This window comes from Phalacrocorax aristotelis, chromosome Z, assembly GCF_949628215.1.
Source record: "Phalacrocorax aristotelis chromosome Z, bGulAri2.1, whole genome shotgun sequence".
In the NCBI taxonomy this organism is placed as follows: domain Eukaryota; kingdom Metazoa; phylum Chordata; class Aves; order Suliformes; family Phalacrocoracidae; genus Phalacrocorax; species Phalacrocorax aristotelis.
The window spans coordinates 41,150,292-41,164,646 of record NC_134311.1 but is presented as its reverse complement, the minus strand read 5'-3'; the positions used below and the strand labels follow the sequence as shown (position 1 = coordinate 41,164,646).

At 39.2% G+C, this 14,355-nt stretch overlaps 1 protein-coding gene across 2 annotated transcripts in view; it reads left to right on the top strand.

Annotated features, from left to right (window-relative positions):
* The first annotated feature begins 733 nt into the window (after positions 1-733).
* Positions 734-14,355, top strand: part of VPS13A (vacuolar protein sorting 13 homolog A) — a 110,714-nt gene continuing 97,092 nt past the window's right edge. For both annotated transcript variants that reach the window (XM_075078464.1, XM_075078465.1), the window contains exons 1-10: positions 734-874; positions 8,634-8,677; positions 9,286-9,328; positions 10,269-10,364; positions 10,648-10,749; positions 11,432-11,541; positions 11,872-11,931; positions 13,080-13,139; positions 13,371-13,451; positions 13,859-13,916. In XM_075078464.1, coding sequence (XP_074934565.1) covers positions 775-874; positions 8,634-8,677; positions 9,286-9,328; positions 10,269-10,364; positions 10,648-10,749; positions 11,432-11,541; positions 11,872-11,931; positions 13,080-13,139; positions 13,371-13,451; positions 13,859-13,916 — 754 coding nt within the window. In that variant the 5' untranslated portion in view covers positions 734-774. The remainder of the gene's footprint in view (positions 875-8,633; positions 8,678-9,285; positions 9,329-10,268; positions 10,365-10,647; positions 10,750-11,431; positions 11,542-11,871; positions 11,932-13,079; positions 13,140-13,370; positions 13,452-13,858; positions 13,917-14,355) is intronic.

The window sequence follows — 14,355 nt, the reverse complement described above, 5'->3', positions numbered from 1 at the left end:
TATAAAACCTGAGGGGTCTGCTTATCAATAAAACATTTTAACTAGAATTCAAACCTAATTGTCGCAGTTCCAGGAATAAGCTGGAGGGTAATTATATTCCTCCTGCCACCATCAAAGATCTGCAGTGTGGCTGTTTGGCGGAATAAGAACCTCGTGTGCGGGAGGCCTCGGGCACTTATTCACTCAGGGCAAGCGCGACCTAGATTCTCAGTTTGATTCAGCAGATCCCCAAGCCAGCAAACAGCAGGAGAGTCAAGCTCTTTGGAGAAGTATCTTAAATTCAACTTGGTTTAGTCACTCTGCTAATAATAGTTCAGCCACATTCAAACAGCTGAGAGATGGCATTGCCCCTACACTTGCCCAGCCTGGGGAAAAAAAGACTAATGAACAAACTGTAATGGCTACCACATTTATACTCCTCGGACAAGCTACTCGGTATCTTAAAAAGGCACCAAAGTGGCTAGCCAGTGCGAAACCCTCATAGTCCCCTCGGAAATCCCAGCAAAGGACGCCGGTCGTCAGCTCAGCCACCCACCACCTCAGGCGAGCCCCACCCCGCGTCCGCCGCCGGCATCCGGCTACCGCGCCTGCGCGCGAGAAACCGGCCCGAGGCGCGTGCGCCCGGCGCACCTCCTGCCGAGGGCTGGCGAGAGGTGGGCGGGGCAGGGGCCCGCCCCCTCGGGCGGCGGGGCGGGGCGCTGCAGTGTGTGTGGTGGAGGGCGGGCGGGGGCCGGGGCCGGGGCCGGGGCGGCGGCGCCGCCGGGGCACGGCAGGATGGTGTTTGAGTCGCTGGTCGTGGACGTCCTGAACCGTTTCCTTGGCGACTACGTGGTGAACCTGGACAGCTCCCAGCTGAAGCTGGGCATCTGGGGAGGTACGGGGCTGCCGCGCCGCGGGGGGACCCGCCGCCCGCCCCGGCGGCGCTGGTGAGCCGCCTGCCCGCCGCCGCCCCCAGCACTCCCGCGGCGCTTCCCGCCCGGCCGGGCGCGAGGCCGCCCTGCCGCCCGCGCAAGGGAGGAGGCCGGGCGCGGCGTCCCCCAAGCCGGGCGGTGCCGTGGCCGCCGCTGCGCTGGGCCGCCTGCCCGGCAGCTCCGCCGCTGCTCCACCTGCAGCCCGGCGGCTTAAAAATAGTCGTGGGGGCGGGCCGGGGAGAGGGTGTCCGCGGGGGGCGTGGAGCGGCCGGCTGTGGTGGCAGGGCCAGGAGGAGCCTCAAAAAAAGAAGGGAGAGAAAACCCTGGCCGAAGCGGTCGGGGTGTGCGAGCGCCCGCTGAGGCCGTAGTTCTCCGGGTGGAACCGCCCTTGCTGTCTCCTCCCGGTTGGGGTCGGGGGCTGTCGGGGGCCGCGGCGTGCTTACGACGGTGGCGGGAAGTTTTTTGGGAAAAACTGGGTGGGTCTGGGCGGGCGGCGGGGCGGGGTTGGGGCCGGGGGGTGCGGGCCGGGCCCGGTCGCCGGCGGGTTTTTTTTTCCCCTGCCCGGAAATAAGAAACTGAAAACAAGCGCCCGGTGTACCGATAGCGTTTCGGTGTCAGCGGCGTGCGGGTGGAAGGGAGCAGCCTCCCTGCAAGCAGCAGTGAGGTGCCGTTTCTTTTTGGTGCTGTCGTCTGTAGGTCTGCAATGTTTGTCATTTTTAGCGTTAAAGAATCAGGAATAGAGGCTGCCTGAGGTGTTTGCAGGGGCTGTGGCCAGCTGTGCGAGGGGAGGTGAGCAGTAGTCTGTAGAAATAAATTGGCATGCCAGTTCTGGAGGGAGGAAAGTATCCTGTTTGAACGTCCTCTGTTGGGGTCTCTTTAGTAACGTACGTACAAGCGAACAGCAGCGAAGGTCTTTCTACGCTATGTCTGGACAAAGTAAGGCAGCGTGAGAAGAGCGAGACGTATACATCAACAGACGCGTGTGCTGTGACCGCTCCTGGCTCTGTTCTGAACGTGCATTCCAGGTGTCTGCAGCATCAGCAAAAGCAAACACAGAGGTGCAGGGTTTTTTTTAACATGTGTGGTCATACGTCTGCAGGTGTGAAGCATCCTTGAGGCATTCCCTACCTACAATTCAGTTCTTACGTATGAATCACATTACGGAAGCTCCTACTGAAGTTTTTTTTCATCTTTGACATTTTTGTTTCATGCGTCTGTTTTCTGAAATGGTGTCCTTATTTGGTTTAATCTCTCCAGTAATTTTCCTTCAGTTAATCAAGGCATTTGAGGGGTCTTTGCAAAGGTCAGTCTGTGTATGGAGTCTTAACGCTGCAACAGCGCAGGTAACTGCTAGAGAGGAAGTAGTAGTCCTTGAGCTGTAGCAGTAAGGCCCAATGTACCGAATTTATTACAAATTATGTGCCTCTTATTTGAAAGGATTGAGTCATTGCATCTTTCAGCAAAGCTGTGTCAAACTAATTGTTTGATTTGTGTACTTAACAAGTTCTTCAGTTATTGTTTCTTTCTGTTCAGGCAGGGCAAGCAAAATAATGTAAAATATGGAACACTCTCTGTAAATGTTTTGGACAATGTTTATATGTTACAACAAGGTAAAAGTTTATTTTTCCAGCTCTGTAGGTTGCTGGTGGTTGCTCTTGACAGCTTATGCTTTGATGAGGCAACTCTTAACAGATTAGATGCACATTAGCTCTCTCACTTTTTTTGAAAAACCTAAATAGATCTCACTGATTTTAACTTTGGAGTTTTGATATTCAGCTGTTACATTTTTTAATGTATGTGCAACTTGTTTTCTGGATTTTTCTATTATTTCCTCTTCAAGTAGCTTTAATATTTTACATGCTTTAGTATATTTTTTCTTTAAATTCATTTTTTTTCTCAGTAGGAGTGACTTTGTACTTAGAACAAAATCAGCTTTTCTCTACATAGTCTGTTTTCTTGCCTAGCCTGAAAATTGATATGTGAAGCTATGTCTTGCTCTGAGACACCCAGAACTACTGTGTAGCATTGTTGAAGCATCACCTGTAGAGGTTTCTTTTTTTCCTGGTCTACTGCATGGTGCTTTCACTTGTATTTGCAACTTAAATGATGTTTAATGGCCTGTGCATCTGCAATATTTCTTTCATTCAAAAGACCTTGCAGGACTTAGAAATTGCATTAATCTATCTAAAAGGCAGTAACTATTAATAGTAATAGCAGTAGACTACAGTCTTTATATGGAGGCCATCATTGCTTACGAGATCCCTACACTCAGAGAATATCTAAAGTCTACTGATGTTATTGGATTCCATATTACTGTCATTTTGGAACGAAATAATTTTTTAGAAAAATAGTACTATGTTTTTGTCTTCATATTTTGTGTAAACCTAATACTTTTTCATGTTTGTCTGCATGCTCTGAAGGCGTTTCTGTTACAGCTATGTGTTCATAAAACATTTGTCTTCATGTGTCATGATAAACTTGCTAAACTTCACATAAATCATGTAATCGTGAAAGTAAATTGTCCTAAATCCATTCCGTATTTTAGCAGTGGTTAAAAAGGAAAGTTTTTCTCCCTGTAACAAATGACCAGTGCTTTTTGCATGCTATAGCACTGCACAGGTGCTATATATCTGTATCTTAGGATTTAAGATGCATATTTTTTTTTGCCTCTGAGTGACTAAATACCCAAGGGAGTTTTTTTAGATGCTGTAGGGAACGCATTATGTTCTTGTGATATTTTATAGCTAGCCTGTTTCGATTAAGACTGGTAACCTCTTGGTGGACTCTGGATATGTGTATAAAAACTAACTTGATATAATTTCAGCTTCTGTAAATTTGGTAGCTTTATTAAGGATTTTTTTAAATTAACATGCTTAACACTTATTTTGGTTTTGTGTAACAAGATAATTCAGCATGCCATATTAAAGCTATCCAGGTTCAACCCATGTAGTAAAGCTGTGTGATGACACTGCTCCAAACAACATATATGAACACAGTAATAACTACAGAAATGTTTTTAAAATTTTTTTTCCTTGTTAAAAAAAAACACCCTCAGGTTGAAGGTTAAAAATGCAGACTGTCTCAGTACTAAGGAAAGATGTGATATCTGGAAACAAACTCATGGCTGAGAGAGCTGCAAGAACTGAATGACCGAAAGTATAAAAGGCAATGCAGAAATGAGAGTGTAGGACAATCTATACAAGAAAAAAGGTAGTTTGAGTGTGTAAGACCACAATACTGGAAAGGCCAAGGCTTAGGAAAAAATGTAACAGGGAAGGAAATCATATACCTTAAGAGCTCCATTACTATGAAGCAGAATAAAAAGCGTCCATCAAGGATAGCTGTTGGATGGCTGATGCTGGGAAGGACAGTGTTTTAAACCTCTTGTTCTGGTCTTCATTTAAAAAGATAGTTTCAATGAGCTGTGTTAACAAATGTGTAAGTACTTAGCTTAGATAAACAGGTTAGATAAGTATTTAGATAAGCTAGATGTTTTATAATGCTCTAGACCTAAAAAAGTTATAAGTCAAATACCTGAAGAAATGATTGGAGCAATGTGAGTTGTTGATGGTTTTCTTTTGAGAAATGAAGTGAAATTGAGGCTTCCAAATGCTATGAGAGACCGAACAGTTGTTTCACCAAAGTCCACGTTGCCACAATTTTCTTTTGACTGGGCCTAAATAACTTTTCATTCAGTGTCTTGGTCAGATCCTCTGTACTGCCCTGTAAAATACTTAATTCTCTGTTGACTTGGCACACCCACTTATTAGGTAATGTCTCAAGCATATCTTACTTAACACAAGTTGTTATTTGAATAGCTCATGTCTCTTACTGGAGCAGCTACGTTAGTAGGATGATATAGGCAAATAATTGACACAAGCTTGTGAGCATGCAAGAACTTTCTACCTTTTTTTCCTGGCTGTTCCTATTATTGTAATAAAAGACTACTACTTTTGCATACCTTGCCTTGTCTAGGTATAGCAGGTGCAAGGGTATGGCTTGACTGAGGGGTGAAGAATATCTAGTAGTTTCTGCAGTCTTTCATGACCTATTTTACAATAGATGTCAACAGAGGAGGTATTTGGCAGACACTCTGATCCTCAAAGTCTTACAGCTTGTCTCCAGAAGGTAAGCTTAAACAGGAATAATTAAGCACAAAACCAAGTGGGAAATGACTTGCAAAGGCAGCAGTTTGTATAAAGTGATCAAAGGGGTTCACAAGCTGACAGTGCTGTTGCTAAATAGCAGAAATTCTGTTAAAATATGTGAACAGGAGTGTTGGGTACTAGTCAGATAGCAGCTGAGATATTTTCAGTTTCTGATGCGTATCATCTTTCGTCTTGCACTCTCTCATCTGCCTTCCCTGCCCCACCCCCACTCCTCCCTGTTCTTATTTACGAGACAGCAGAGATGTGATTAATACCTAGGTTATATCTGCAGGATTTTTAATCTGCATTCATTTTCTTCCCCCTCTTTAACTTCTGTTGACATCCATAATGACATTTCAGTTAGGTCTCTTTGCACTATTTTACTGAGTGTTAACTTATTTTCTACACTACTTTTTGTGAGCTAAGTCCTTGGTAGTAGGTGTTGATTCATGTACTCAAGGACTTGAGGGTATTTTGGTATCTAAAATCAAAACTGTAAACCTATTTATTCCAGAATGTTGGCAAATGTTTGATTTTGTTGAATTATTTACAATGTCTGGAGATCACTAAAGCTAAGAATTTGCTTTATAATATAGCCTAAATAAATCCTGGACTGTGCTATTGATATTTACCAGTGTTCTGGCTTTTATTATTGTTTTGGCTGTTAGCCAGCATGTCTAACCCTAGGTATTTATATAACTCCAACTACTTGTATATACAGTCTTCAAGGTTGCTTAGTTGGGCAATTTTTAATCCATCCAATGGGGTTTTATTTGGATGCATTTCTGTCATTAAAACAAAGAAATATCCAGTTGCCCCAAGAGGAGACCCCCCTCCCCCACCCCCCAACAAAACCAAACAACCAAATCTTGATGTATTTTTAAATTCTTGCAATTAAAGTCTGTTGGCAGTGCTCCAAGACAGTAAAATTCAGTAGCTCTGTTACATCCTGTGACAGGCCTTTTTTGCCTGATTTTCCTGCTTCTGTTTGTGAGGGCTTCCCCCATCCCTGCTCTGCAGAACAGTCAGGATTCAGTGCAGTTGCACTTGTAGCTATGTTTCATCGCAGGTGAAACAGCTGAGTGTGTTAGAGACTAAATTTTGGCAATGAAAGAGAATACTGACATGGTCAGTTATTGCATTTCAAATCTTGAGTGTTAGAATCGGTTGCCAGCTGAGGTGTAGTAATGTTGGAAATAGTTTATGTTTACTTGCAGGTATGTTTAGGCAATCTCTTGCACTCTCCCTCAAAGTGTAGGAAAAAGAAAGGTTGCATAAATATACAAAACATAGTACTTCAGTAATAGCCTTTTGTGTGCTTTGATAATCCATTCACTGTGGTCAGACCCTCATTCAAGGTTTCTGTAAGTAAACTGTGATATTTTAGTGAGTGTGTTTCAGTGATGTTATACTAAAATTGAGATTATTGAAGTTTTAAAAATTTCTCTCTCTTCTAATGATTTTAACTAAAACCTTTAAACTTACTAACTATAAATCATAAGTATAGGAAAAATGGTGAAGAATTATTTACCCCACTTCCCAATTCCAACATTTCATGTAGAATTGTCAAAGCCTTCTTGTTTGAAACAGTATTGATATGATTTTTATTCTTTGCTGTTATGATGTGCTCAGGTAAAATGAGCTATAGTTCCCCATCACAAAATATTGTTTGTAAGTGCTTGAGGTAATAATCTTTGCTCACTTCGCAGTACTGTGTTTTTAGAAGCATTAGGACTGCCAAATTATTGCAGCTTAAGTTACTGCGCCTCAGCTGAAATGCAGCACGTGCCAAACCCTTGATAAATGAGAGGTAACGTTTACTTATCTGACAGTGGAAGTGAAGAAACTAAACCCAGTTAAACTGCTTCATGTGTCATGTAGTCTTAGAGTTTGCCTGTGAACATTTTTGCCGTGGCTCAACTGATGTGCAAAAAACTGCATTTCATCATGGTAACATGGTTACAAACCCAAACCTTTGCTCTGGGAAGCATTAGAATTAATTGCCATGAATACAATTACAATTAATGATGTCTTCTTGGAGGAAGAAATGTCTTTTTTTCTTCTGGTGTACCTCTCATATAATGAAACTTTCTCTAATGAGTGTTAAAATGGTAAAATGGTATAGGCAGGGACGGCTTTATCAGGGAATAAATTTAGACTAGAATTGAACCCAATGGCGTATAAAACTGTCACCTTGTTATTATCTGCAAAGACTATGCAGACTAGTTATAGTGACTAGGGTAGTTTGAGCCTACTGCTGGGAATGCTTTCTTTGATACCCCCCACCCCCCACCCCCCCGCTTTTTTTTCTAATGTTTCTGTCAATATGTGTGTATTGTAAGGTTTAAAAGCTCTTAGAAAACATCCTTCTGCCTGTAGTATTTGTCTGGAGAGGCTGATGGTGGCACATGTCAGATGTATAGAATTGTACTGGAAACTGATAATAGATTGTTGCAAGGAATGAATTAAATCACTAAAAACTTTGTAGTACTTTGCAAGTACTGCAAGATGGATGTTTAGTTTACCTGATCACCTCTTCCACAGCAGATCAGCAACTTGAGTCAGCTGTTCTAATGAATGCATTTTTGAGATTAGGGTCCAGTTTCTCAAAATTGGTGGTACTTTGAACAGTAGTCTAATGCCATTGGTGCTATGTAACTGCAAGGATATTTCTTGCAGTTGGAGCTCCTGTCTTCCCATATGTTTGGCTTTTTCTAACTTGCATCCCCAAAAGAAAACTATTATTGGGTCAATCAAATAATCTTTTGCAATCTCAAGTTGTATTCCCTTCCAGGCCTGTAATCTGCTTCTAGTTTTCTGAATCTCATTTATGCCCATGCTCAGCTATATCAGGTGCCTGTTCCATGTGCAAATGTTAACACTATACAACTAATTCGAAGGTAACCATTGCAAGTGTTCTATCCTTCTTGTAGAATTTGTGCTTTGGACTATGCATGTTTTTAAATTACGAGTTCCTTGGTCCCTTCCAATGTTCCTTTGTTGTGGCAAGTGATTATGTCAAGTGTGTTATAAAAACAGATATTGCAACTCAAATTTTCTGTGTTTACAGGGAACTGAAGTCTTTGTTTCCTTAAGATACATAAAAAATAGATTTACTAAAATGCTTCCTGTGAACTTCTGTAAGCCTATAAAAATAACTTGCAAATGTAAGATCTTTTGAGGGCTAAAAATTCACTCTAAATGTAACGTTGCTAGATTTCCACAAGCATAGGAAGCAGATGGTTGAGGAAAAAGAAGCAAACTTCTAATTTCAAAATGGGTTCTTACAAAATGTGACAGTAACTGCAAACATTTTTACTTTGAGAAGTCTTAGGTTCTTTCCCATGGACATGCAAGGCCCATGAGAAAATTTCAGGTGTTTTGTGGCATGAATAAGCAGTGTGTTCTCAATCATCTATCATGGCTATTTGAGGTGCAGATTGTGGATATCTTACACAGCAAAGAGTTGAAGAACCACAGGTCAGGGACCACTGACCCAGACTTTGGGATATTTAGTGTGCACTGCTACTACTTTGCTTATTGTAGTTTTACTTATTGGCTTCTTTGCTTTTAGGAGCCGTAGCACTGAAGAATCTTGAAATAAAAGAAAATGCACTGGTAAGTTGATGAAGATGAAAACTGAGCTGTTGCAAAAGTGATTCTTGAACAATGCATTGGGTTGTACAGGCTTCTTCCAGTTCTTATTTTAGGATATAATATCTTTAAGTGAAAACTTACTGTGTTGTTTTCTTCGCACTTGTGTGGATTGTTTAATTAATTTGAGATTAAGGTATATGCTGGCTTCATTTAGCTTTGCTTTGTGCCCCTTCCCCCAAAAAAAACCCCAAACAAACCCCCAAAAAACCCCAAACTACCACCAAAAAACCCAAACCAAACCAACAAACCCCCCAAAACCCACCAAAACAAAACTCTCAGCAGTTGCTTAAAAGATTGTGTTTAGGTCAAAAAGCAATACTGGAAGACTTTTTTTTACTATAGCTCAGGAAGTTAGAAACTTGCTTTTGGGTATGTATTTAGTCTAGGATAGCTTAACAGCCTAAATTAGTAACCAAATGCTTGCTTGGTCCATTATGTTGAATGTTTTTTTTCCAGTGGTTGAAAAGTAAATTTGTTATTAAGGTTATATTCTTTTTTTTTTTTCCTATATGGGAACATTTCACTAGTGGCTGAAAAGAGCTTAAATGTTCTAAAACACTTTCTTTCAGAGTCAGCTGGATGTGCCATTTAAAGTTAAAGCAGGACATATTGGTAAGTTACATTTTATTTATGTTACGAAACATACTACTTTTCCATGCAAGTGGCTTTAGGCATCCTAAGCAAGTAATTTTCCTAGGTTCCTTGATTTGCATGTTTTGTACACTCTGAAGCTTGTCTGTTTAGCAAAATCTGTTCAAAGAAGCTCCTTTTCTTGAGCTGAGACTTTAAAGGTAAAATATACTTTATATTGTGTAATCAGCTCAATATTAATAAGAACCCAAAAGAGCAAAGATGAGCAAGTGGGAAGGACTGGATCTCATCCCTTGTCTCAGCCAAGACTCCTCAACTGATTTTGCCTTGCACTTCCCTTTCTACCCTCCTTCCCTCTTCTTGCTAATATGAAATGTTTTCTCATTACAAGTTGATTGTCTTGTAAAAGTTATTGGCTCCTTAAAGCAAGCAAAGTTCTAAGGTCGTTATGCTTCCCTTAAATCTAGCCTGGAAGTATATGTTTTCCTGTGACTGATTTCACAGTTTATTAAAATTGGCATATGTGTAAAGAATGAGAGATGCTGCAACCTGAGGGTCCCCATATTCTCCAAACATACACACTACTTTAAGACACTCTTCCACAGTAAAAGAAAAATCTGTATTTTAAAAATTCTGGTTTGGGAGTATTTTTTTGTATATGAGGGTGCTGCAGTGGTTTTGCAAGGAGGGAGAGGTTGGTGTTAGGAAGAAGGAATATAATTCAAGGGAGTAAGGAGAGGACCTGTAGACTTAATAGTTCTGCTCGTGGAAGAACTTGCCTCATGTTCAGTTGTGTGCTATGTAAAACAAACAACCCAAAGGACATATGCTTCAGATGAACTGTGTTTTCTATCCAATATAATAATTATTCAGAGATTTTGTGGTTAATGTTGATTATCTTTTTTTTTTTCCAGTCAGCTATTTAACTGTTTACGTCAACCTTTTTCTTTTGTGTTTGTAGGTCAACTTAACCTACAGATTCCATGGCAAAACCTTTATACTCAACCCGTTGAGGCAGTTCTTGATGGAGTTTATTTGCTTATTGTGCCCACAGCCAGTAAGTTAACGTAGAGAAAAAAAAGTGAATATAGATTGGTGGGGTTTCAGAAGTATCTAGAATGGGTTGATACTGTTTTCACGAACTTTATTCCAAGTAGATACTCGTAACAAATATGATTAGATAATGGGAGTGGGGTGTCTTTCAGTAGTTTACATTTAGTCACCTAATTTTTGCTGTTATGTAATTATCAACAAAATGTGAAAATTCTTGCTTTTGAAACAGCATTTTCCAAAATCACATAAGGTTTTTTGTATCATACCTTTTTACATTGTATATTTAGGCATAAAATATGATGCTGAAAAAGAAGCCAGGCAGCTCTTGGAAGCAAGACAAAGGGAATTGCAAAGGATAGAGGAAGCAAAGCAGAAAATAGCTGACCAAGGTAAGAGTGTGAAAAACTGATGGAAGTGACACCATTTCTTTATTTTAATCCAGAAATATGCCGGATCTGTCACTTAGTGATTTAGAATCCTGTTTTGCTCTTGATACTTAAAAACCTATTAGTTACAGATTTTTAGGTGTAGCTGCCATCAGTGTTGCGGAAGAAGCATCCTGAAAATAAAAACGTTCAAGCATTGATGTGATCTGATATAAATTAAGGCTTTTGAAATATTGCTTGCTTGTGTCATCTGTTGCCTGACATTTTCTTTCCTCTTCTTTCATAAGAAACAATTTAACTTTGTTTCCAGTGGCAAACAGTTTTTTTGTTTATACCTTTTCAAGATTCTGTCTGATTTGTCCTTTGACACATGTTAAGTCTTACCATCTTGAATTCAACTTTTGGTACTTTCAAGAAATATGTATTGGCCACCTTGAGTATCAATGGATACAAGTCATACTTTTGAATAACGTGGTTCTTCATGCAGCAGGTAATACAGCTGAAACCATCTAGTCTGAGGATATAAATGTTATAGACTATACTGGAAGGACATGTTTTTATACAACTAGAGTGTAGTATAATGTAAAATTTAAATATCTGTCATAAAACTTTATTATGTTATTTTCTCTAGTGTAGTTTTAAAATACTTCAATGCAGACAAAATATTATTTTTTCTTTAACATAGATAAAGTAAAAGAAGAAAAACAAGACACTTTTGTAGAAAAACTAGTCACTCAGGTGATCAAAAATCTTCAGGTGAAAATTTCCAACATCCATATTCGCTATGAAGATGATGTAAGTACTTTTGTATATCTCAGCATAAGGGGTTGTGCACTGTAACATGGAATTAGGAACCTCTATGATTTCTTTTCTCCTGGTTGCTTTCCACATTGAGAGAATCCTAGTAAAGTTGTAGTAATTTCATAGTCTAAAAAAAAATTAAAACTGATAAAAAGCTTGTACCAAACCATAAAGATATTTATACACGTATAGTCGGGTACAAAGAAGATACAGTTGCCAGATCTTTGCAACATATATATTTTTTTATTGTAGGCAGTATACTTCCAAATCTAAATTCAGAGTGTAAGGTAATCTTTTTTTGGTATTTTTCCCCGGCTTTATTAGATCACGAATCGGAATAACCCCTTGTCATTTGGGATTTCACTTCAGAATCTCAGTTTGCAGGTAATTTTTTCATCTAAAAAACATGTTGATGTATACTGATAGATTAAAATATGTTTTTGTGTATTGTTGTGCTGTCTGGTAACATAGTGTCTAATGAAAGTATACCTATAATCATCAGCAATGCACAGTGATAACTACTTGTTTTATCAAATCCAGCGTAATTATTGTGGCAGGGGTGCCATTAAAGATAAAGTGCTAGCATTAAAACAGACCTTTGGAAGGAAATTCTTAACCTTCTGCCTGCTGCACTCTGTGGTTGCCAAGTACCAGACTTTGCTGGATTTGGGCTATTCAGAATCTATGAATATTTTACTGAAACTGCCATGCGCCCTGAGAAAGGGAGTTACCTCTTGATATTGGGGAGAGAAAAAAAGAGGTTTGTGTGTTGTTTCAAACTGGAGCTCAGTTATTTGATCTGCAAGCTCCAGTTTAAAGTGTGAATAGTAGTTGTCATAGACAGTATACTCCCCCCGCAATGTGGAAGACTAGCTAGTAGCAGCAATATTATAATTCTGCTGAGTTGCCCTGATGAAATAACTTTTGCTGTGTAACTGATAATCTTAAAGAAAATATGTCTAAGTAACAGTTACTTTCTTGAATTAAAAGTTGCCTTATGAATGCCTGTTTGCTGTTGAAAGGTTTTCGCCAGCCCTTTCCCCTAAATAATTTTGTGTAGTGAACAAAAGCTTTGGTGTTCTTAAGCTTCACTCCTGAAATGCATATTAGCCTTGAAAAAAATACAATAGCATATAGCGTTTCTGTTGGGCTCAAACTAAAATGCTACTTCCAGAAATACAGAATTCTAGTCCCATGTTTATCTATTTCCAAAGAGCCTGCCTAAAATAATATTGGTGTAAAGGAAAACAGTTTGCAATGCTGAAAACAGAATTTTAAAGAATCTTTTTGTTCTGTGTGCAGCCTGCCAGTGTGTGTGGTTTTTTTGGGGGAAGTAGCCTTATCAAGTTTCCATTTAAAATAATGGCTTAATCATCTTAAAATTAGAAGATGGCATCCCATTATTTTTAGTGGGGTTTGATTAAGATGATGTTCCTCTCTGTTTTGTTTTTTTTTAACTGGTTTGTTTCAATGATGATAAAATAATGATGTATTATAGATGTTGGAATAACTTCCTTTAATCCTCATTTCAGACCTCAGATAAGAATTGGAATCCATGTTTACATGATGAAACTGCCAAGTTGTTCTACAAGGTACAGTATAAACTGTATGCTAGAAAGAATTGTTAATAAAACAAGCTGAAATAGAGTTCCTTCCACAGAAAGTGAGGTCAAGAAACATGTAACTGTATAGGCTCTACAAGAAAGGGATGCATAGTCTGCAAGGAATATTCTGAATATTTTAATTCATCCAGACTTTGTGAAATCCAAATTATTAATCTAAAATTTGTAGGCATTAATACACTTGTTCTGTTGTATTTTCAGCTTGTACGACTGGATAACCTTTTTGCTTACTGGAATGTGAAATCGGAGATGTTCTACCATGGAGGTTGTGATGAATCGTTGGTAAGTAAAGCATGAGATAATGTATCTAGTATTCTAGTTCATACTGTGAAGCATAGAACATGCTTCACCTTCAGTTCTGCTTCCATTTATGTCAAAGTCCTGTTACTAATAGCTTATTAAAGAAAAATGGTAAATGTTTTTGTGATGCAAGTACAACGCCTATCTGAGGAAGCTAAAAAAAGTCCTTCACCAGTTACAAAATTATACCCAATATATTCTCATTTTACTGTTCAGTGATTAGCTAAAAATAGAAGTATTATTCTGTTCAAAACATAGGTGAATATTTTGAGTTGCGTATCAGAGGGATTGGATAATCTGAAACTTGTACTATAATGCTAACATTTTAAATTTTAAAACTCTATCATGAAATAAAAATGCAACTTATTTTAACTCCATTGCGTATGTAGGTTAACTTAAAACAGGGAGTTGCCAGCCACAATGTGATTCCAGAAGGTTATGATTTTGGTAAGTGGTATTTCATTTCTATTTATTATATGCATGTATTCTTATTTTAAATGCCTCTCAGAGGTTGCTACTTCAGCTGTTACTCAAAAATCTTAGTAAGGAGTGCAGTTCCGTTCTTTTGTAGGAGTAACTGTCCCTCTGACAGTGAAGACTGTACCATATCTGTGGCCTTAAAAAGGCTTTGATTAGAATGAGCCTTGAGCCATGTACTTTTCGAATGGAATGTCATATATTAATCTTCATTGTTCACATCCATAAATAATTCCTTATTTTAAGAAGTTAAGCAATAATATGTGCATCATAGTTTTGTGGATCAGATTGGTTTGCGTAACAGGTTAATGTTTTTGAGGTCACCTGCCTTATGTGAAGTGTGTCTTTTTTCATTAGAGTTCGAAACAGTAATCACACAACTCTGAAACATCAACTTTTGGGTTTTTTG